This window comes from Rhinolophus hipposideros, assembly GCF_964194185.1.
Source record: "Rhinolophus hipposideros genome assembly, chromosome: 9".
NCBI lineage: Eukaryota > Metazoa > Chordata > Mammalia > Chiroptera > Rhinolophidae > Rhinolophus > Rhinolophus hipposideros.
Window position 1 is genome coordinate 19,426,125 of NC_138055.1, and position 24,005 is coordinate 19,450,129.

Consider the following 24,005-nt stretch of genomic DNA (forward strand, 5'->3'; position numbering starts at 1 on the left):
TGCCTTGTCCATGTGCTTTCTAAAAACCTTCATCTCCCTACTTCTCTTGCCATATGAACCCAAAAGAATACTCTGTATTGCACATACTGATTCCTCATCTCTAACTCACACCTCATCTCAGCACAGCCTAGCTTCTGGGCTCATTTCAGTTGGATCCCAGGGACCAATCTTCCAGATCCCATGGACACTTCTTTTTCCTCATCTTGTTGGACCTCTCTGCAGCATTCCCTCACTACAGATCATACCCTCCTTGAAACTCTATTTCATCCACTTCTCTTCTTATCTTGATCATTCGTTTTTTGATCTGGATATATGAGGTCAGACAATTAAGTTCGTGAACTCATCCTAGAAAAAGTGCTACATACCTCATTGCTGAATATCACTATGGTCACCTTCGAAGTACTCCCTTTGGGAAGCTATGCACCGACGCCAGCACCCAGTCCACCCTTCAAAGCAATGTTGACACTTTTTCTGGAATGGACATTAGAGCTGTTGTTGTATTATACTTGAGGTCCTGAATGTCTTCCTTTCAATATTTCCTTTATCTTTGGGTAAAGAAAGAAGTCATTAGGGGCCAGATCAGGTGAGTAGGGAGGGTATTCCAATACAGTGATTTGTTTACTGGCTGAAAACTCCCTCACAGACAGTGCCGTGTGAGCTGGTGCATTGTCATGACGCAAGAGCCATGAATTGTTGGCGAAAAGTTCAAGTCATTTTCATATAACTTTTTCACGCAGCCTTTTCAGCACCCAATAGTAAACTTGGTTAACTGTTTGTCCAGCTGGTACAAATTCGTAATGAATAATCCCTCTGATAGCAAAAAAGTTTAGCAACATCACTGCAACAAGTTCGCGAACTTAATTGTCAGACCTCGTATCAATATACCTAAATTTTCCCGACTGAAGCTTCCTTTGCTTCTATCTTTGATTTCTGTCCCAGTTTGGCTTTCCCCCCAGACTTTGGGATTGAACCAGTTGATCACATTGCCACGTTATGCTCCTGTTATGAATGCCTCCTGCCTGCCCACCACTCTCCCTCGCAGATTAGTGCGTCCCATTCGTGCACAGCAGCACGCTGGCCTGGCAGGTCCAGGGAGCTGTCTCTCTCTAGCCCTTTCCTGCCGCACGTTCCCGCTGAAAAAAGCATTTTATCGTTGCTAATTTGAAAAAGCAGTCGGTGTTCCTTGTGGATGCCGCTGAAGTCTTATGAAAGAAGTGTGGATGCCATCTGACCTTTAGGCTAAATGTCCTATCTTGTCATGTTTTTTATAGTTTTGTCTCTTTGAGCTGGCTGATTTTTTTTAATTTACTTTATTAATAAATCTGACACTAATTTGATATCAATTTACAAATTATAGAATTGCAAGATTTAGGAATTATAAAGGAACTCTAAGATCATTGGTCCAACACCCTCATGTTATAGATGAAAACACTGAAGCTTGGGGAAGTGAAATGACTTGCCTATGGGTACACAATTAGTTGATAGTTGAGTCAACACTGCTGGGCTATGGAAACAAAGCCCAGTGCATTTGAAATACAGCATACTACCTGGAATTGGCTCTTGGTATGTGAAAGTTTTAAACAGTTGTAAACTTTAATGTTAAGCCATAAAAATAGCCCTCATTTTCATAATATGTAGTACAAAACACAAATCTCCCACCAGAAATGGATGCCATGCTACTAAAATTAATTTCTCCTTTTACCTTTGTGTGTTCATTAAATCACTTAATTTAAAAAACAGTTAGAAAATTCCTGCCACGTGTGAAATGCTTTGCTACAAAGATGTTAAGAGCCTACAGAGATACTAAGACCTTGTTTCTTCACTAAAGGGATCACAGTCTAATGAAGAAGACAGATACTCACATCTCTACCTACAATAGAAAGCAGCCCTTCATGATGCTGTAACGAGATTATGGAAATCTAGCGAAGATGTGATTAATTTCAAATAATGGGTAAGGGTAGCATTGGAGAAGGCTTCACAGAAGAAGGAAGATCGAAACAGGACTGTTCAAGAATGGATAGCATTTCAACAGTAGAATGGGGAATAGCATTCTTGTCAGAGGGAAAGGCATGAGCACAGGCATTAGATAGACAGTGGATTATGCCCCGATAATCTCACTGAATTCAAATGAAGAATTGCTTAGTTTAGGATTAGTAAGGATGCAATAAGTAGATGTTTACTAGATGACAGTCACATAGCATGAGACGGATGTTGATGTTAGCTCAGCGTAGCTTCCCTAGTCTTTCTCAGTCTCATGAGGATGCATTTGCCAATGGATTCATAAACTGAAGAGTTTGGGTTATTTTATGTGTCAACTTGGCTAGGCCATACTACCCAGATGTTTGGTCAAACACTAGTCTAGACCTTCCTACAAAGGTCTTTTTTGAGATGAAATTAACATTTAAATCAGTAGACTTTGAGTAAAGCTGATTACTCTCCATAATACAGGTTGACCTCATCCAATTAGTTGAAGGCCTTAAAAGGAAAAAACTTAGGTCCTCCAAAAAAGAAGAGGGAATTCTGCCCCCAGACAGCCTTCAGACTTGAGCTGCAACATCAATTCTTCCCTCTGTCTCCAGCCTGCCAGCCTGCTCTGCAGATTTCAAACTTGTCAGATCCCACAATTATATGAGCAAATTGCTTAAAATAAATCTAGGCAGATAGATAGATAGATAGATAGATAGATAGATAGATAGATAGATAGATAGAAATATAAATAGACATAAATGTGTGTGAGTATGTGTGTGCATACACACATCCCACTGGTTCTGTTTCTTTGGATAACCTGACTAATACAAAGACCAAGGGTTTCAAAACAAGATGTGACTCTATTAGTCAGTTTTCCCCATATGTCAGCATTTCAGTGGTTTACAGCAACAAGAATATGTATATATATGTACGTATGTATGTGTGTGTGTGTGTATATATATACTTATTTTTCTCACTCATGGGTCCATGCATCCACCGTGGTTCAGCTAACATAAGCTGGTTTGCCCGATATCCACTGAGCTAGGCTAGACTCTGAGCTTTGGATTAGAATTAGGTTTGCCCCACAAGTCTTCCTCTTTCTCCTGGGACCAGCAGTTATGCAACTATTCTTGTGGCAGAGTGTAAGGACACAAAAGGATGAGTATGTCATAGCACAGAGGCCTCATCTATGAACTGCCACACTGACACTTCCAAGTTTTCCACTGGCCCAGTAAGTACACGGCCAACACCAACGGGACGGGGTAGTTACTGCAGCCACCAGCGGGGTACAGTGCAAAGGGCACACAGGCATAGTTGTAATACAGGAAGAGGGCAAAGATTTGGGGAACAAGTCAATCTCCTAGAGTGACTTTGTTAGCTATATTTCTGAAAAATAACTGTCAGCTGAGGGAAGGAGGAGTATAAAGAAGTGAGCAGACATAAACCCTTTCTAAAACAAGATAGGAAAGGAAAGAGGAAGGGATGGGAGAAGAAAGAAGAGTTTTTATTAGAACTTGAACAGATTAGCAACCAGAAGACTCAATATTATTTCAAAATAAACATGGCCTTGATTTAAGACAGTGGGGAGGGAAGAGAACTAAGAGTTCCTGAAGACCTATTATATTCAAGCACTGTGACAGACAATTTACATACACTGTATCATATAATTCTTACAACATTTAGGGTAGGTACTATTGTCAGAACTGAATTGAAAGAAATTTTGGAAATCAACTTTATAAGACTTGTTGGCCGAATTAGATATGATGGTTAAACAGAAAGAAAAAAGTAAGATGACTCCTAAGCATTTACTTGGGCAGTAGTGTGATGGTTCTCCATTAACTGAGATGGGAAATGCAGAGGGAGGGCCAGTCTGTGAGTTGAAGGTGATAGATTTGATTTTGACTTGTGTTTGTGATACCCACAGGACTTCTACAAATAGGACATCGGTAGGAAAGCCTATCAATGATTGGTAATTTGTATCTTAGAGCTCAAGAAAGGAAGCCAGTCCTAGAAAAACACTCCAGAAATAAAGACAAAAGCATTCCAAGCATGGAAGATGATTTTAGCAAAGATATGAATGTGTCTTGCACAGTTCATGTTGGTGGAATAGCTAGCAATTTAACATACTGTTTAGACAAGCACTTGTCTAATCATATGTATTAGGCTGCATGTAGCAGAGTAGTGTGAGATTAAGTTGAAAAAATAAGATTGTACTTGATCACAATTGTTCTAGAAAGTTGTAACTGGACATTTGGACTTTTATCAAGAAGGAGCCACTATAGGTTTGTTTTGGTGCAAAGGTTGGCTTTTTGGAAAACTGATGGAGCAGCAAGATATAAGGTGGACCAAAGGTGGAAGTCCATGTGGAAGGCTATTGCATTAGTTTTTGTAAATGCTAACGAGAAAACCTAAACAGGGCAGTGGGAGTAGGAACAGAAATGAAGGAACAGATGGGAGAATTGCTTTAAAAGAAATTATTGTTGTAGCACAGGAACCATTCTGCATATCATTAAATACGTGTCAAGTTAATTTTGTAACTTCATATGGCTCTGATGGCTTCCTCTCTTCAGGTATGCAGAGCCTTTATAATTTATTGGTCATCTGTTCACATAGTTTTTAATTAAGAGTTATAATTTCCATGATGGAGCAACTGTAACTGTTTTGCTCTCTGCTGTTTCCACACCAGTCATCTGTATAGGCACTAAATACTTATTGAATGAGTGGATGGATGTGTTGCTGCCCCTGCACACATCAGTGTCCCCATTTCCAGGTTCTCTTCACTCTTGCCCTCCACCCTGCCCCTGTCTCTCACAATCCCAGCAAATATTTCCCTCATTCTCACCTCCTTAAATTTGGTCTGGGAGAACTTGCCTCTAGGCAGTAACCAGATTACTGAGAAGTCTGCATTCAGGGAGATACTGACGTAACTTCTTTTTCTAATCCTGCCTTCAACCAAATTCAATTGATTCTCTCTTTACTAACTTTTAATGTTATCTCCATCATATCCAATAACTTTACAGTCATGTAAAATATTGAAAATTCAGTGCCAATCCATTAAGCCTCCAGTTTTATTTTCTTTGCCCTCCACCCAACCCTGAAGTCTAAGCTGAAGTTTAGACTTTCCCTAGGGGACTGACATCTCTCTCTTTTCTGATTCCAAATGCCTTAGTGCTGGGGCAAGGAAGGATTAGGGGAGAGGCAAACATTTTTATACTTAATTAGGTTTGCTTCACAGAGCTCTGCTGGGCTTCCCCACCAAAACTCCTTCGCCAACACAGACCATCAACATGTTTGTGTGGGAGGTGGCCACTGACGGCTCTTTCAAAGGAGTGATGTGTCATTTGGGGTGACCTGTGGGAACCCCACTGCATAGTTCTCTGATGTGGGTGTACAGTTTCTTTATGGCTAACAGCAAGACCTCCCTTCCAGGCTGCTAATTTCAACTCCAGTGGGTCTTCCTTCCTTTTCTTTCCCTAGTTATTTCCTTATGTGACAACCAGGGAGTTTCTGGGACTGGGGTGATTTTTCAAGTTAGCAGAGTTGGTTCCACCACCTCTTAATACATAAGTCCTGGAGGATGTACCTAGCCCAATATTTTTGTTACTCTCTATAGAGTATGAAGGTACTTAATACCTTTGAGCCTCAGCTTTGGGTCTGAGTCACCAATGTTACACACACATAACATCTGGTTATGTGGGAATGCCACTAAACTTCCATGTGCAAACCCTGAGTTGTCATTTACATTTGTAGCTACTCAGTGTCATAAACCCTGAGTTAAGTGTTACATGAACAAACACTTAATGAGTATCTCAAATGGGTTAGTCAGTGTACAAGTGAAATACAAAAGTCTGATGCAGTTCAGACTCTAATGCAAATAATGAATCACACTGTAACTTTAAAATAGAGGACATTTAAACCTCAAAATGGAAAATATAGATTGGGGAGTGAAACAATGAGAAAGAGGAAATGAGAAAAAGTAACTTAAAAATGAAGGACTACGGAGAATCTTAACAATGAGAATAATGCATAGTGATAGAAAGCCCAACACATTTGAGATTACAATCTGAATCCCTAACGCCCAGACTAATCTTTTCTCTGCTCACAGATCAGAATCATATAGATTTGCATTAATACTTACATCTTTGAATCTGAAGGAAGAGGAAAATGTATTTTGTGTTTTACCCAGTTTTGCTGTTCCCATCATGAATTTCACTGAAGGACCATATCAGGTTGTTGAGGTGACAGCTGTCCTCAGTAACTCAAGTATTAGGCACATAGTGTGACACACAAAGCAGCACAAGTCTTTCAAAGTGAATTACTTCAAAAACCAGGAACTGCAGATTCAACTATAATTTGAAATAAACGCTTAAGGACTGGAGTAATCCCTACAAAATTTTAAACCCAGAAGTTTCTCTTGCTTAAATTACTTTCACACTCCAATTTAAACTCAGAAGCATTATGTTGCTGTCACGCTTCTTTGTTCTTCTAAAGTAAAAAACACACAAAAAGATCTGTACATAGCTGACAAAAAATAGGAACCTGTCTGCCAGCAAGGTCTCTATTCATGCCTACCATTCTGTGGAGTCGATGGAGAACACATGGTCTTTAAACGCTCAAAAGCCTTTCTCTACTGGCTTAACAGAGCAGCAGTATGTTTCTCCAGCATGTTTGCACTGCCTACAATGCATGTCTTGCATAAGCACAAATTGCTTTGGATGTTTAAATGAAGTCATGCAGTATTTTCACATGCTTTGATGTCATGCATATGAGAATTGTCATCCACATTTTGAGATTGCCATCTCTTGTGCATTCCGCACTGAATTTAATACTGCTTGACTGACATCATTTTAAATTCCATCCAACAGAATGCCAATAATATCTATAACAGAAGTTTGACATATTTAATCCCTTCAAATATGGAGTTTATTTCACAGCTAAACTGGAAAAATTGGGGTGCATTTTTTAAAACAAAGTCAGCGTGAAAATTATTGACTTAGAATTGTGCCGAAAGTATTTTGGTTTTCCTTATTTCCTTATCCAGAAGGAGGTGTTGCTTCATATCAGATAAATTTCCAAAACGGCAAGATGCGTTCTGTTGTTGGAACACAAAGTAAACAGTTCAAATTAATCCTGATGTGATTTTCTTAATTACAGATGAGACCCATTGGCCACGATGGCTACCATCCCACCTCTGTCGCTGAGTGGCTGGATTCCATCGAGCTAGGTGACTACACCAAAGCCTTTCTAATTAATGGCTACACATCGATGGACCTGTTGAAAAAAATCTGGGAGGTTGAACTTATTAATGTAAGTTGGTCTCTTAAAGACACCTTAGCCTTTCAACTCTTGATAAATGAAATTCTTATCATAGGTGGTTAATTTTTTCTTTCTTTGGAAATGTTTTGACTTCCAAGGATTTACAGTTATGCCTTCTGTTTTAGATACACATCTGTCTTGGTTCCAGTCAAACTCCACAGTCACTATCTTTTCAAGTTTTGGTGTGGGGAAACTAAAAGGACTCTCAGGGTGTTTTGCGTTATCTAAGAGAATCTTCCAAGTATTTTTGGGTTTTCCATTTGAGGAAATCTTATCAGTTTAGGATATGGACATGATAACTAATTGGCTAGCATTTTGATCTTTGTTCATCTTCATTGTTAAAGATGAAAGTTGTTTTTAGTTGTCTATCTCTATTGTATTTCCTTATCTTTATTCTTTAATTGCAGATACAAACCCTGTACTTAAAGAGACTGCTTTTGATCTTATTAAATAGGCTGCTATAATATCAAATTTTTATTTTCCATAACTTATATCCAATCTTAAGTTGTCTCTGTTTTATTCGTACACTTGGCATAGATTTTCTGTAAAAACTGGCCAACATGTGTTGCCATGTATTCAAGTCCAAAGAGATCAACTAAATGTGCACAAATACTTTTGTTATTGATACTTCTCTCATTTCATTTTTACTGGCTTTTTATTTCTAATGGCATAAAGGAATGGAAAAGATGAAAATATAGTATATAGTGATGATGTCTTTGCATTATATTTGGCAGTTCTTTCCAAAAGTGAGTGAGAAATCATTCAACCTTTTAGACAATCTCTTATATTTAAATTCTATATTCTAATAACTAAAAATGTATTCACAAACTAAAAGATAAAGCAAATAGATTTCTGCTAGTTCAAAAGTGTTCTGTTCTATTCTTTATGCCACTTTGTCTCCAGAAATTCAGTCCTAATGAATACGTCATTTCATTAATTATTTTCAGTGATGGTCATTAATAACTAGTTATTTTTTGCTTTTAAATAATATCTTTTCTAGAACATCTCATAAAAAATGTTCTTTGATGTAAAACTCAGTTAAATTATTGGCTCCTTCTTCTAATTTCCCATCATCTACTCTTAGCTTTCTGTGCTTATTCCCTCACAAAAGCTATCATTACTTCAGAAGAAACTTGCTGTCTGGCTAAAAGCCTCTGATTAATTTTGTTCTCAGTCGGTGTGGCAATGGAACCAGCTAAAACTGTATTTCTTTTTGGTTGTGTCAAGCAGATTTCAGTTCTCCACTGAGAACTCGACACTCTGAGCCATTTGTTAATGGGATACCCTTCATAGATCAAACAACCTTGCTTCCAGTTAAGTGGCATTCTAGCCAATGATATAACTTGACAAATATCTTTTATGTGACATCTGAATAATACGGCTCTCCAATAAAGAACAAATACGATGGATAGATAGCACAAGAGTCATTCAGCTAACTGCCATTAGCAGCAATCCCTCATTGAAAAGAATGGATTCCAATAGAACTCTATTATAAAATGTTTGAAGCAAGTATCATTAAATAAAGCAAGACTGTATCTTTTCAAAATCCAAACTCCGGGACTAGCATTTTGGACCCACACCTTCCCCAGTGCTGTCAGCACTGGCAGCCTTGAGATCCCTATTCAGTGACTGTGACTAGGCCTCATGACAGCAAGGTCCACGGTGCCAGCAGGTTTCCTGCCAGGGCTCAGGGGCCGATCCACCACCATCCACAGGGCCAAGCAGCCTTGGGTTGGGACAGCAATATAGACTTTCCCACCCAGACTGGCCCTTTACAGGTTTTCCCTCTAGTTACATTTGCTATAATACAAGGTGACTTCAGTCTCGAGAGCAGCAGTGGCTGTCACAAGCATTGTATGAGATTTGAAAAAAACATAGTCACTGTGTTTCAGACTTTGAGACCAAATTCCTCTGGCCTGGAGTACAGCATCAGTACCTAACGCCAGCATTTTTCCTTGTTTTGTTTTATTTTATTGCCCTTAAAATAAACTGGTAAGATGTAAAGTTCCTTGTGACATCTTTCTGGGCAAGTGCACACTCGTGATGAAGAGGCTTTGCAAGTCATTTAACTCAGAAAGAATATTTATTATGGACAAAAACTGATCTGTTCCTTCAGGCTTGGAAATCAGAGAACAAAATGTTTGTGTCCATCAGAACTGTTGTAACAGTAGTTCATTTGATGGTTTAGGATTGTTGGGTTTTAAAGTGAGAGAAAAGCACAACATGTGTGTGCCTTCCGACTTACAAAGCTTTTGATTAGTCTCAAACTCAAGACTTATTTATCTCAACTAATACGGGAAGGTATCCAAATATAAGATAACATCATATGTAATTTATAGGCCCAGTAAATATATATAGGTACCCATAATATATAGGTACCTATATTATAGGTACCCATAATTTGTTGTTTTCTAGCCTAAAGGGAATGTACAGTCACCTTGAGTTAGAGCAAAGCTTATTATGGAAATTCACATCCTTAGTCTTTGTAATGACTGACTAGTTTTAAGGAAACCAAATAGCTCCAGTCACTGTTGTTCTCCGTAAAGTGAAGAGAGAAGGGCAAGTGGTGGCTGTCTCTGATACAGAGGTCTGCTGGTAGAGGGGAAGAGAAAGGAGAATGAGGAGGCTGACTCCTGATATGATTACAAATAACTTCAGCATCTTTAAATAGTATTGATTAAGCCTCCAATTTCACATGCTATTATGCTTAGTATTAGACAAATAATCATACAGTCTCAGTGAGCACAGTAAGTTTATTCAAAGTATTTTCAGGATGAAATGAAAACTATACAAAGTTGCGACTTAAAAAGTACAAATACATTTGAAATTGTAATCTTTCAGAAGGTCTCCAACGATCTTTTTCTTGGTAGAGTACGTTGTTGCCTTTGAAAAACAAGGTTATTTGAATAACCTAATAAGGGCTTTGGTCACAAAACTACCCAAGCGTAGGGGTGAGGGAGAGTAATGGAAATCTCACATCTTAATATCGGCATTCTCAGTAGGGGAAATAAAGCATAGAGAAACTTTGAAGACATAAGATAGTGCCAATTTTACAGATCCATATGTGTCTAGACTTAGAGAAAGATGCCTGTGCCAATAATTGTTCCCTTTATTCCTTAACCTATTCTTTATATTCAAAATATATTATCAATATCTCTGTTTTGTTTCTCTGTCTGCCTCTATCATTAGTTGCATCATTAACCTCCCTTTTGCATTGATAGTTTGGCATTAAAATATGAATATGTTGGGAGAGATTGTCAGGCAAATTGTTCCCTCTGCAGATGCTAGCTAGATGAAACTAGCTTGAATTACAGTCTTCTGCAAAGGCTTCTTAAGAGAATTAAAGATGAGTTAACAGTACATACGGTTTTTCAGGCTTTACATACAGTATTACCAAGTTTGCACAACAATTCCTACTGCTATTGACAGCCTCAACAGCCCTGCGTGGGGGAAATTTTAGACAAAAGAGCTATATATTCCCTATGTGAAATATGTATGGATAATTATGAAATTATCCATTTTCTAGACAAAAATGTATCACGAAAATGAAAAACAATATTAATTTATTTTACCACTGTGTACATGCCTGCTAAGGGGATTTTGATAAGACTAAATAAATTTGAACTCTGTCTCCTTTATTAATCTGTGAATCTCAATATAGAATATATCATTAATTTCTTCCCGATGGATTTACCAAAGCAATCATTCTAGCTCAGCCTTATGATATCCTACAGTATTGATAATGATAAGCATACACATTGAATGAACCAGATAAAATTTAGTCTTCAGTGCATGCTTCAGTCTCTGCTAATAGCTGCAAGAATAGCTTTAAAACTCTAACTGCAGTGCTTGGTTGTGTTTCAAATACCTTAGGGCAGAAACAAATGAAATAACTAAGGTAGTAATATCCACGTGTCCCATGAAAATCATTTGGACGTATTTTGCAACAGTAAATTAATTAAAAGATCATTTGCCTTTTGCCTAATAGCCGTTGAAACTATACTTACATCTCTCTTTTGATTAGGACTGTCAATTTATTTTTTCTTTGCAATGTTGTTGATTTAATTTCTACCTTTCCAGGGGAAATATTGCGATAATCTAATCACTTGGAGATGTACTGAGAAATTTTCAAAGGAAACATTCTAATTTTGTGTTAAATCTGTAATAGTGTGAGTTTAGTTGCTTGAAATGCTGTAGAAATATAGTCCTATCAGTATCAAATTTAGACTCATTACTTGTTTTAAGGTTTTTATTTCATGATCAGCATTATAAACTCACATGCCTATGTACCTTACCCTCATTGCTAGAGTGGCGATTAAATTTACTCCCTAAAAGCCTTTTTGCATTTTGTATGTAAATGTGTGTGCATGTGCCTATTGGATAAAGGCAAATGGTAACCTACACTCCCAACCAAGAAGAATAATCAACAAATCCATGAACTGCAGGGAAGAGTGGGAAGGATGGATATTACAATTCCATCTCCAAAACCAACTATTTTAAGTAAAAGGTTAAAGCTTCACTGAGGATGTTAATAAATGAGAAAAAATATTCATGTTTACACACCTGGGAAGCTACATCAGTCAGTGTTTTAAATGTTAAAAACCTTAATCAAAGCCAAAGGCTTTAACTAAGTAGATATGAGTATTCAAGTGTAAAGCAAACCTCATAAATTATCTTTGGATATAAGCATTTCATTTATACCCGTGTACAATACAGCTAGCTCTTTACAAACCTTCAGAACAGCAAGACACAATATCTGAGCTTCAGGTTTCTATCAGGTAAAGCTCCTGGATTCCACTACCCCCCACTCACTGCATCTAAATTGCAAACTCTTCCAGTCGTTCTCTTGAAGCTTTCCTCACTCACATGGCCTATATTTTGGGGAAAAAAACACCCTGTTTCCTCCTCATGTGAGATGGACAGTCTTTTTCCAAGTAAATACTTACTTTCCAATAATTTTTAGCCCTTCCACATATGGCCTGGTTGTTGATGATGGACTAGGGCTGGCGTTATTCATTCCACTATCTTTCAGCACATGTTGCATTTCTATGCCTATTCTGTTGCTCTTCACTTTGGAGCCTTGACCTAAACTGAGACAAAATCATACCACAATAAAATGTACTTAAACATTATATCCTCATTGGAAGGAATATTGCTTTTCTTTGCATTGGAAGTGAATTTGCACTCTTGTATCACCTCGGGGTTAATATTAGGAAATGGGCATTATTAATGTGTTGGTATTAGAATTAGTGAAACACACAGACACACACACACACACAATGAAAGTAAACAAGGCATTTGGCCTGAAGACATGGTCCTCAGCATTCAGCAACAAATGAAGAACTGAAACCCTCTGAATAGAGCCATTTATGTGCAAAAGGGAAATCCTGTTCTGATTATCTAGAAACATCTACCCTAAAAAAAAAAGTGATTTTACTGGACATCTGTTTTTTCCCCACCCAGATTCCATTCAGTCTTCTGCTGATTAAAATTAAAGCATTCAAAATTTCCTGCCCTTCCCCATTCCATATCTGAATGTCTGACCTAGATCTAAGCCACACTCAGCCTTACAGCTTTTCCTCCCACTCCCATGGTGACAAAGAATTCCTCATCAGGACCGTTCTTCATAGTTTCATGGCCCAGTGCAAAATGAAAATATGAGGCCCCTTGTTCAACAGTTATTAAAAATTTTAAGTCAATGACATCAAAACATTAAACCAAACATAAGACCCTTCAACATGCAGCACCATGTCCAACTGCATAGGTCACACACCCACACAGCCATCCCTGCCCTTCATTCCTTTGTGTATACCCTTATTTCCATCAGCTGTCACTCTCTTTCTACCTGCAAGTCTTCCTTTAACATTTTTGATCTTGTGAGGCTACTAGTAAGGCTTTTTTCTTGCCTGTATTTTTCAAATATATTTTAGCTGGGTATGGAATTCTAGGATAACACTCTTTTATAGATGTTGATCTATCATCTTCTCGTCGCATTATTTCTGACAAAGAATCTGCTGTTACCCTTTCTTTTTTTGTTGTTTTTGTTGATGTTGTTATTCCTCTGTACATAACAGGTCTTTTTCCCACCTCTGGCTGCACTTACGGTGTTCTCTTTATCACTGTTTTTGAGCAATTTGATTATGATGTACCTTAATGTTGTTTTCTTAATGTTTCTTGTGTGTGAAGTCTTTTGAGCTTCACAGATATGAAATTTATAGTTTTCATCAACTGTGAAAAAATTTTGGTCATTCTTTTTTGTTTGTTTGTTTGTTTTCTATGAAATAGTTATATTTCTTTTTTCTCTTCAAATTTTCAAAACTTTTATATAGAATTATAACATACATTAAAAAACTCCATGTATACCATAAGTGCACAGCTTGATGAATTTTCACAAAAAGGGCACACACATGTAAATAACACCCAGACCAAGAAATAGAAAATGAACAGCACCCAAAATTAACAGCACCTCCTGGCCCCTTCCAGTCACTAATCTTCCCATGCCCCCCAAGGCAACTACCATTCTTATGTCCAACAGCAGAGCTCAATGTGCTTGTGTTGTATGGAATGTTCTTGCATGTAGCTTCTTTAATTTACATTTCATTGCATATAATTATAGGACTGTTCATTCTCTCTCATTGCTGTGTAATATCCTCAACTTGATTTTACAGCTTTAAGATATAATTGGCATATGATACAAGTCATCCATTTGGAATGTACAATTCAATCATACTTCATATATTCACAGTTGTATGATCACCAAAATCATTTTATTGTAGTCAAAAATATATAAAATTAGCGGTGCTAACCATTTTTAAGTGTACAGTACAATAGTGTTAACAATATGCACATTATCGTGCAACGTATCTCTAGAACTTTTTCATCTTACAAAACTAAAATTCCATGTCCATTGAACAACAGCTCCTTTCCCCCTCCCACCAGCCCCTAGCAACCACCATTCTACTTTATGTTTCTAAGAGTTTGGCTACTTTAGATACCTCACATGAGTAAATCATGCAGTATTTGTCTTTTTGTGACTAGCTTATTTCATTTAGCATAATGCTCTCAAAGTCATCCTATTTGTAGCATGAGACAGGATTTCCCTTTTTATATCACCGAATAATATTCCATTGCATGGAGAGACCACATTTACTTTATCCATCCATCTGTTGGACATTTGAGTTGCTTGCACCTCTTGATTATTATGGATAATGTTGAAATGAACATGAGTGTGCAAATATCTCAAGATCCTGTTTTCAATTCTTTTGGATATATACCTAGAAGTGGGAATGCTGGATCCTATAGTAATTTTATTTTAAAGTCTTTAAGGAATCTCCATATTGTTTTCCATAGTGGCTACACCATGGTCATTATTTCTTAAAATATTTTTTCTGTCCTGCTTCCTCTCTTTTCTCCTTTGGAAGCTCCAATCACATGTTTATTGGGCCATTTGAAATTGGACGACAGCTCACCAATGCTCTATTCATTTTTTTCAACGTTTCTCTCTGTGATTCATTTGGGTAGTTTTCTATTGCTATGTCTTCAAGTTCAATAATATTTTCTTCTTATAATATCTAAACTGCCATTATTATCATCCAGTGTGTTTTTTTATCTCAGACATTGTAATTTTCAGTTAGACTTGAGCCCTTTTTATATTTTCCATGTCTCTAACATATTCAATCTTTTCTCTAACTTGTTGAATATATAGAAAGTAGTAATAAGAACTGTTTTAATGCCCCTGTCTTCTAGATCTAACATTTGGGTTAGTTTGGGGTCAGTTTTGACTGACTGATTTTTTCTCCTTGTTGTTATTGGCATGCCTAGTAATTTTTACTGGATGCCAGACATTACGAATTTACCTTGTTGGGTGCTGGATATTTTTGTATTCATCTAAATATTCTTAAGCTTTCTTCTAGGACAGAGGGAAGCTCCTTGGGCACGCTTTGATCCTTTCAAGTCTTGCTTTTAAGACTTGTTAGGCAAAATCAGAGCATCATTTGTTTACTCTGTGGCTAATGCTTCCACACTATTGAGGCAAGATACTTCTGAGTATTCTAACAATATCTTGTGAATTTGCATGTTTCCCAGTCAGAATACCGTGCAAACTCTTACCAACCCTGTTTAAACTCTGAGTACTATTCCCACTAATCTTTTCAGGTGTTTTTGTTTTTTGAAAGAAAATCTGGCCTCAGATAATTTCCTCATATGCCTGTCCTAATCAGTACTCTCTCCTCTCCGGTACTCTGTCCAGACAACTTGAGCTACTTTAGTCTCCCTAGCCTCTCACCTCCATCTTCTCAATTCAGAGAGTCTTTCAGATTCCCTGGGTTCCTCCTCCCTGAACTTGGCCTGGGAATTTTCTCAAGGTTATAAACTAGGGCAATTGTAGGACTCACTTCATTTGTTTCTCATCTCTCAGGGATCCATGTCTGTCATTGCCTCATGTCCAGTGTCTCAAAAACCAGTGTTTCATATATTTTGTCTAGATTCTTTATTGTGTCAGGTGGGAGGGTAAATCCAACTCATGCTACTCCATCTTGACCAGAAGCCCAAGTCTATGCTATTTATATTAATCCCTGTAGGCTAGGTCCCCACCCCCAAACAACCGAATAAAAATCTTTGGTGGTGGCCTTTGGGTACTGAGAGTTTTTAAAAAGCTCCCCAGGTGATTTTTAATGTGCAGCCTGAGTTAAGAAAAAAAATGCTGCTGTAATCAATAGCTATCCATTAACAGGATTTTAATCAGGGAAATGACGTGATCAGAAGCAGTAGGCAGGGCCCAGAAACCAACACACTTAAGAAGGAAGAGCTGACTATGATGGAAGAAGCAGCTGAGTCAGCCGATTCTGCTATACAGCTCTTGCTAGCCATGAGTGTATTAGGCGTGACAGCAATAAAACCTGTGTGCCTTCTTAGAACCTGAGGGTAGCCCTAAATTGGATGTCATATATATATTGAGTCAGTTTTCATCATTTTAACCCCACACATCAAGAAGAAAGTAAATTACAGTCAGTATTCAAAAGAAGGCAAGGACAAGTATAATACATTTCAGAAATGTTTTTCAATAGTGGCTAAAATTGTTTCAGTTTGAACCTTAAAATACTAAGCCTTGGTTATGTGAAAGATTTACTTCCTGTTTATAAAATAAAGAGTAGGACATTTGGTGCACATCAGGACTTGGAATGCACCTCTCTTGTTTCATCTTTATCTTGGAATCAGGTCTCTTGATTTTGAATCTTATATCTGCCACTCAGTATGTGACTTTTAAAAAGTCACTTACGAACTCTGGGCCTCAGTTTCTCATTTGTAAATAAAGGATAATAATGTCTGCCCTGCTGGTTTTGTAGGTTTCCTGTGAGATTCAAAATCACATTAGCCATCCCTTTCTCTTCTTTCTCTGTTTTACTTTCCTGCTGCCTCTATCTTTCTCTATATGTCTCCCTTAGATCCCTCTCCTAGTATTAGACTGGGAGCTGGCCGGCTCCCTGGAATTATGCTTTCATAACTCAGTGGCCATTTGCATCTCCCTATCAGTACTCTCCCATTACAACATAGATAGCCCTGATTATTGTGCAGACTTCAGCCTCTAGAAATCCCTGCTCACCTTCGCTCTCCCCACATTCCCCACTCGTACCCCATTCTCCTTTCCCAGCCGCTCAGCCTCCCGTCTTTTCCTACCAGCTCTGTCAAAACCCTCAATGCTCAGTGCTGCTCAGATGCTTCCACTCCTGGAGTAGGTGAATGGTAGAGGGAATGACTGTCAGCTTTTGCGTAGCAACATTCAGGATAAAGCTGCGGACAGTCTCACCACCACTCCTCCTTTTTCTGACCATGCTTAGATACAGAATAGCTGGTGTCTTTTCCCCCCAACTACATAGCATTGACTCTTGACTCTCAGTCACCCAGTTCTTTCTATTTTTGAAGCAGAAGACCTTGGGGCATAACACGGTAGTAGATCAGAGGTTAGGGATGTATTCGTTCTCAATTTATCATCTACACACTTAAGCCTTTCCAGAATCTGTTCCAAAGTTTCAGCTTGGTGATCTATAAGAGTGGAAACTTCTGACAGCTTTTTGAAGTAGCTCATTGAAACTGCTCCTTTTAAATAGATAGTATCATTAATTATAATAAAGTCAGTTATTTTGCTCAGATTTCTAACATGGCATGAGGTCTTTTGTTTCTTTAAGAACTTTTCTCTGGAGGTATTTAGGGAAGAGCTTGTTGCTAAGGAGATCCATTTATGTTTCAGTTAAATAGGTAAATACAATAAATTGGCTCTGTGCGTCTAGGAGCTTTGAGAGGGGAAATATTCTAATGGATTACTCTATAATGTAAAAAATAAAAAGGAAAAGTCTCCATAAAATGAAAATACATTTTTCATGCTGTTCTGATGGAGAAATGCTTTGGGTCTTCCTTGGTATAAGATCTGACAGCATACTAAACAGATGAGCCTCTGTATTCGTAGATGAAATGGAAGCCAAAGAGTTATTTTTGTTAGAAAAAAAACTGTTAAGAATTTTGAAGCCTGACATGCGAGCTGCCATGGAAGAGATTGACAATAAATAAAGACTCAGTAAATCATAAAGGTTAACATCATCATTATAATGCATTTATAAGATTAGTGTTAGAATCAGCCCATGATGAAAATAATTCAAAGCTGGAGATTTTGTAGTTTAGGATTTATACCTGCTTGAAAGATGTTTAAGGTTGATTTAGAGTTTCAAGTTTAGGTATTTTACTAAAGAGATGTAGTATGTTAAATTAAATCTGCTGTCTCAAATTATTTTTTAACTCAAGGAAAGAGTTGCTACCCGGAACCTCAGAAACCAAGTAAATTCCTTACTGTGCAGACCTTATGTCTGACACCCTGCTGCCACCTTGTGGCAGCATACCTAAACTACAGGACAAGTGACTAAATCATAAAAATTTCTTAAACGCATAAACTGCAAAACAAATTATTCAGCGCCAGTTTTATATCCATCGCTGTTTTTAATATTAAAACGTGAGTCAGGAGAGTTTTATCTTTGTGGGCATCAGCCAAACACCAAATACCTAAAACTGTTTAACAAAATGGGGAAAACCCTCTATTATGCCTTCTATTATACCAATTAGATTAATTTGGGATCAGTGCCCTTTTAAATATACATATTTAAATATATATTTATATATTTAAAAAGTAAGAAAAATTCTATTATAGATATGTAATAGTGTATATAATATATAATGTTCGTGTAATATATATGATAGTACATATCTATAATAGTAGAATTTTTCTTACTTTTGTATAAGTTGCTCTTTGGGGATAATTAGAGTTCCTGAAACTTAAATAGGATCATTAGCTTTTTAAAAATTCTATTTCATAGTAACTGTGGGGAAAAATACGATAAGTATTTTGCAGTCCTTAACCTCAAAAGGACTTCCAGACTAATGGAGAAGACGGCCATTTATACCAGCTATAACAAGAGTGGTATTAAGGGGAACTGAGTAGAAAACTGGTGTCTGAATCTCAAATTGGGACACAGGGTCTTTTCCTGAGTAGGGGGTGGAGATGGGCAGGAGAAAAGGGGCTGGAGGGACCAGTAGAATAAAAAGCAAACATCAGTAATAGAAGCACAGAAGCTCCGAAAGCAGTCTTCCGGGGTTTGACTCCAACTCTATTTCTTATAGTTTTACTGCCTTGGGCAAGTCACTTAACCTTCTCCAAGTTTCAATTTCCTTGCCTCTAAATGTTGGATAATAACATTATCTATCTTCTAGATAATATTGTTGTCAGGATTAAATGAAATAATCCAGCAAAGCCTTTTGCACAATGCTTTGCAAATAGAAGGCATTCAATTTTTTTGTTTAACGGAAACCAAATCGAGGGGCAGCTTCCAGGTTCCCAAGATGGATGGGATACATCAGTGTTCCGTGGCCACAGCCATGCTGTGCGACAGTCTGAAAATGCAGTGGCTGAAAGCAATAAGCATATGTTTAGCTTGTGACTCTGTGGGTCGGTAACCAAGGCTAGGTTTGGCTGGAAATTTCTTCTGATCTCAGCTGACTCCCTCCCATCTGGCACTTGGCTATAGCCTGTTGAGATATGAGAGTCAACTGGACTAGGATGGTCTCGGCTAAGACACCTTGGGCAGCTTGGCTCTGCTGCACGTGTCCTGTTCTCTAACATACTCTCTCAGGCAGATCCTGCGGCAAAGACAGAGAGAACTGAAAATGTGCAAGCACTTTTCCAAGCCTGTGTTTGCACCTGATCTGCTAAAAATTGCACAAAGAAAGCTACATGAGCAACTTAGAATCAAGTTGAGAGGGAAGGATGTATTTCACTTCTTGATAGGGAGGACTAAAAATTCACATGTAAATGACTTGGATGCAGGTCGGGATGAAGAATTGAGGACATTAGTACAATCAACCCACCACAGAAGAGAAGTTTTGATTAGAGAAAAGAGAAAATTTTAGAATTTTTGATGATCTTATTGTTTCTAAGCCTCCAATCAAAACCATCTCAGGAAATCTAAAATGATTAATGGTGCTAAAGTGTGAGAGCTCACAGGAAAACAAAAAGACTTGGGTAGGGTGCTATAGTAGAGGTCTTAAATGTGTGGAAAATTGGAGGACAGGAGCCTCCATCCATCATTCAACAACCAGAGAATAATAACTTATGGTAAGTTATTGGTAAACATACTGTATGGCAATGAACTTGCTAGATCTACACAAAGCTGAAAATTTGTTTGTTGGATTAATCGATTATCAAACTAAATTATTTTAGAAAATTAAATGCAGAAGCATGTATCTAATGGAGAATCATTTCCATGCCTTGCTCAAATATTTGCTGCACACCCACTCTGCCTAAAGTGGGTGTTCAACAATTTTTTTTTTTAATTGAATGTAGTTCCTTAGGTGAGTTGACTCCTCCAGACAGGCACAGGGAATACTAGCAAGAATGACAATAACAGAAGTTCAGTACCGCCTTCTCTATCTTCCCCTTCATTAACTGTCAGTCTTGCTCAAGATTTTGTCCTCCGATCTTCTGTCCCCAGTGCTATACTCTCGGATAGTATCACCTATGGAAAGGCTTCAGCTGGTGCTTTCAGGTAGAGGCTGACAGGTACACCTGTGTGGCTTTATTCCTGAGGTCCAGGCACTCAGGTCACACAACATCTAAAGTTCATTATTTGTTATGCGTGTTCTCGCTGTCCATGAAGAAGAGGCACATTGGAGTCGTGAGACTATGGCCTCTGGTGCTAGACTACTGGGATTTGCTCTGGCTTTGTTATCATGATATCATGGTTGTTAAGATATCAGGCATCAGAGGTACACATGCATGCACACACATGGGGCAAGGCGGGGGGGGACCTCTTTTACCACCTCCCAAATGCCAAAAATGAAATACCAACTTTCCTTCAGAAAATATACTAAAAAGAAGGGGAAAATCCCATACCCAAACTTCTTCATGTGTTGGCCATTGGAAGCCTAGAGAGTAAGTTTCAAAGCAAGAGAACCCCAGATAGTCTTCCTTCCCCCATTATCCCCCCAAGACAGAAATAAACAGATCACCTCTCACACACACGTTTCTTTGGGACTGGCTGCAGCCGATAAGAGCAAGTTACAATGCAAACACCACCTGAGAGAACGAAATCTCTTAGTCAGCTCTCACTTACTGTGAACAACTGTGATCAGGTAATCAGCTGACATAACTTCACCAAGAAAGTGCAGTGTTTAGGGCTTTAGATACAGAGAAGGGCGGAGGGGGATTTAGAACAAATTTACAAATACAGAGAAGCACAAGGGAGAAAGCAGGCTTGGGTGGCAGAGGGAGAAAGAAGCTGGACTTGGAGTTAGATAAACCAAATTCAAATTCTGGTTCCTTACTTCCTCCCAGACAAGACACGTAACCTTTGTAACAGCCCTTACATTTATTTTGGTGTATTCTTGTCACCCGCACTCCTCCCAGACACCAAATTCCTTGAGAACCTGACCTCAGAAGGCTCAACTGTATATCCACCCACAGTGCCCTTCACAAAATATTCACTGACTGAATTGTTGACAGGGAGAGTGGGGAAAGGAGGATACAGGGGAGCCAGAGGAGGCAAGGTCGTCAGGGACAATTTTCACCTACCTGACAGTTGAGGGCCTAGAAGAAGCACCATTTGTGTGATCCATACCCCTATTCAGTGCCACCTCTGGGTGCTGCCATCAGCTGGGAACGCCTGGCATGTAGGGTGAAGGTGCTTAAGTTGGAGGGCAGACCATACTACATACATATTTATAGGGCCTCAATGTGTCCAGGATGTGTATCACGGGGAGTCTGACACGTGAAGAAGTATATGCAGTATTTATGTTGAGTGGAAATACTTATTGAACAACTACTATATGCCAGGCACTGTTCTAGGCTCTAGAAATACAGTAGGGGGCAAAACAATTGACAAAGCCCCTGCTGTCCTGGAGTTTACACTCTAGAGAGGGAGTCAGACAATAAGCAGGTAACAAATACGTCTGTAACGTGACATCAGATAGTGGCACATAAAGCAATGGAAAGAAGGACAAGAAGACAGAAAGTGACGAGATCTTAAAAAGGGTAGTCAGCAATGACTCCTTTGAGGAGGTGCCATTTGGGCAGAGAGCTGAATGAGATGCGAGAATAAGCCATGCAGAGATCAGTATTCCAGACTGAGGGGACAACCAGTGCAAATACCTGGAGGCAGGACCATGCTCAGCCTGTTTGAGGAGCACTGAGGAAGCCAGTGTGGCCATAATAGCATGATCAAGGGGAAAGGCTGGTGGAAAATGGTGAGAGAGAGCCAAGGGCCAGGTAGTGTGGGTCATGCAGAGGGATCCAAGGGTATTCCAAGTATGGGTGGAAGTCATGGGAGGCCTTTTGAGGAAGAGAGTGTGGCATTGTGTGGTTTCTGTTTTAAAGGCTCACTTCCACTTGTTGGGAGAACAGACAGGGGGAGGGGATGACAGGCCGGTGAGGGTGAAAATCTAGCTCAGAGGCTCTCCCGGTAGTCAAGGCAGGAGATGACGGTGTCTTGTCCTGAAGTAAAAGTGGTGAAGATGAATCAGAATGTACAACGAAGACAGCTGATGAATGAGATACTGATTGTAAGAGAAATGAGAGGAGGTGAGGGTAAGTCAAAGGTTTTGGGCCTGAACTATTTCTTGAGATTGGGAATATTTGGGAGGAGAAATCAAGAGTTCTACTGAACATGGTAAGTTGGAACTACCTATCACACATTTCAAGTAGAAATGTCTGGAAGCAATTACACACACACACACACAAACCATTTCAACTCTTCTTTGCATCTGAAATAAGTATTTATGATCCATGCCTGAAAATAATGAAAGTGTACCGCCAAAAAAACATTTCTGCACTCTGCATACAGCTACACTTTTATGCAGAAACCTTTTCTCTTTAGAACCTGCTATCACAACAAACACTACGTCTGGGGCTTGGGGCAGAGAGGTCTGCCCTTTCTCTGTTGCTACACATCAGGCAGCATGTCCTCAGCCATTGACCTGCTATTTGTCAAGGAACTTGACTAAATCTTTAAGACAGTTTTTTTTAGTAGAAATAAAAGAATGACTATGGACTCTAAAAAAAAAAAAATCAATACAGGCTTCACACACAGTGATTGACAACCTGCCCAGAGCAGGGCTGTGAATGATCTCATAGCTCTCCAGCTGACTCTCTTCCCAGTCTGTCTTTTCATGCTGATCTGAGAGCACCTTAAGAGAAAAAAACTTCAGGGCCTGTAGTCCTGACTTTTCAAAAATTAGACATTAAAACACAGTGACCTTCTCAAATTGAATCTTAAATAATTGTCTTAGCAAAATTATCTTCTTTTTTTATGAAGACAATCTACTTCACAGCCTATGCTTCCTATTTATCTAAGTACTTAGATGCTTTTGACTAAATTCAGTTCAGTAGCCATGGGTATTAAGTTGTCCCAGGGATGTTTTATTCAGTCTATCGTAAGCATGAGACACAATCGTGAGTTATAAGTTTTCAAGTGGACAGCTCTTTGGTAATGTGTTAAGTGTTCTTGCATGAAACATTTCGAATGTAATGGAATAAAATGGGATCTAGTATTTGCATAGCCCTAGTCATCTAAAGAGAAAAACATCTGCTCTCTTCTACTGTATTTCATGGAATCTAAAATGCCATCTATTATAAGACGCACCATATTTTCTGCATCCCTAAGAAAGAAAAAAGATGCTGCTAATTAAACTCTGACACAGCGCCTTATGGTGATTCTGTCCAACATATAAACACATCACACAGCTTTGACATTCATTTAGAGGGCTTTGTCAATTTCTCCTGACTTGATTGAGTTCCTTGGCATGTAAACTGTAATTTTTTTCATGTAGCACAGTAATAAAGCATGATGTGACTTCATGTATTTATGGATATCTTTTCTTCTTCTGTCATAATGCGCATGGTTGCTGCTTTTCAAGAAAATGAGTCATTGTAGTCTCTTTTACAAAGAAGATATTTGCTTCAAAAATATCACCTTACCCTCTTTCTTCTCTGTTTGTGCCTAAGTACCAAAACTGTTCATATTAATACCAAAATATAGTGTAATCTTTTTAAACACAGTTTAAATGCTAATTATACTCACCACGCGTGGTATCAGCAATACCGGCGGGCTTAATTGACACCATGAGCAGCTATGACCAAATGTGCATGGACAGGTGATGACAGCCATGTCACAGCAATTATGAGGCCT

The 24,005-nt window shown here is 38.5% G+C and overlaps 1 protein-coding gene across 13 annotated transcripts in view; it reads left to right on the forward strand.

Moving 5' to 3' along the window:
* ANKS1B (ankyrin repeat and sterile alpha motif domain containing 1B) overlaps positions 1 to 24,005 on the forward strand; it is a 915,638-nt gene that overhangs the window by 629,580 nt on the left and 262,053 nt on the right. For all 13 annotated transcript variants that reach the window (XM_081058249.1, XM_081058238.1, XM_081058246.1 and 10 more), the window contains one exon: positions 7,123 to 7,275. In XM_081058249.1, the coding sequence (XP_080914375.1) occupies positions 7,123 to 7,275 (153 nt within the window). The remainder of the gene's footprint in view (positions 1 to 7,122; positions 7,276 to 24,005) is intronic.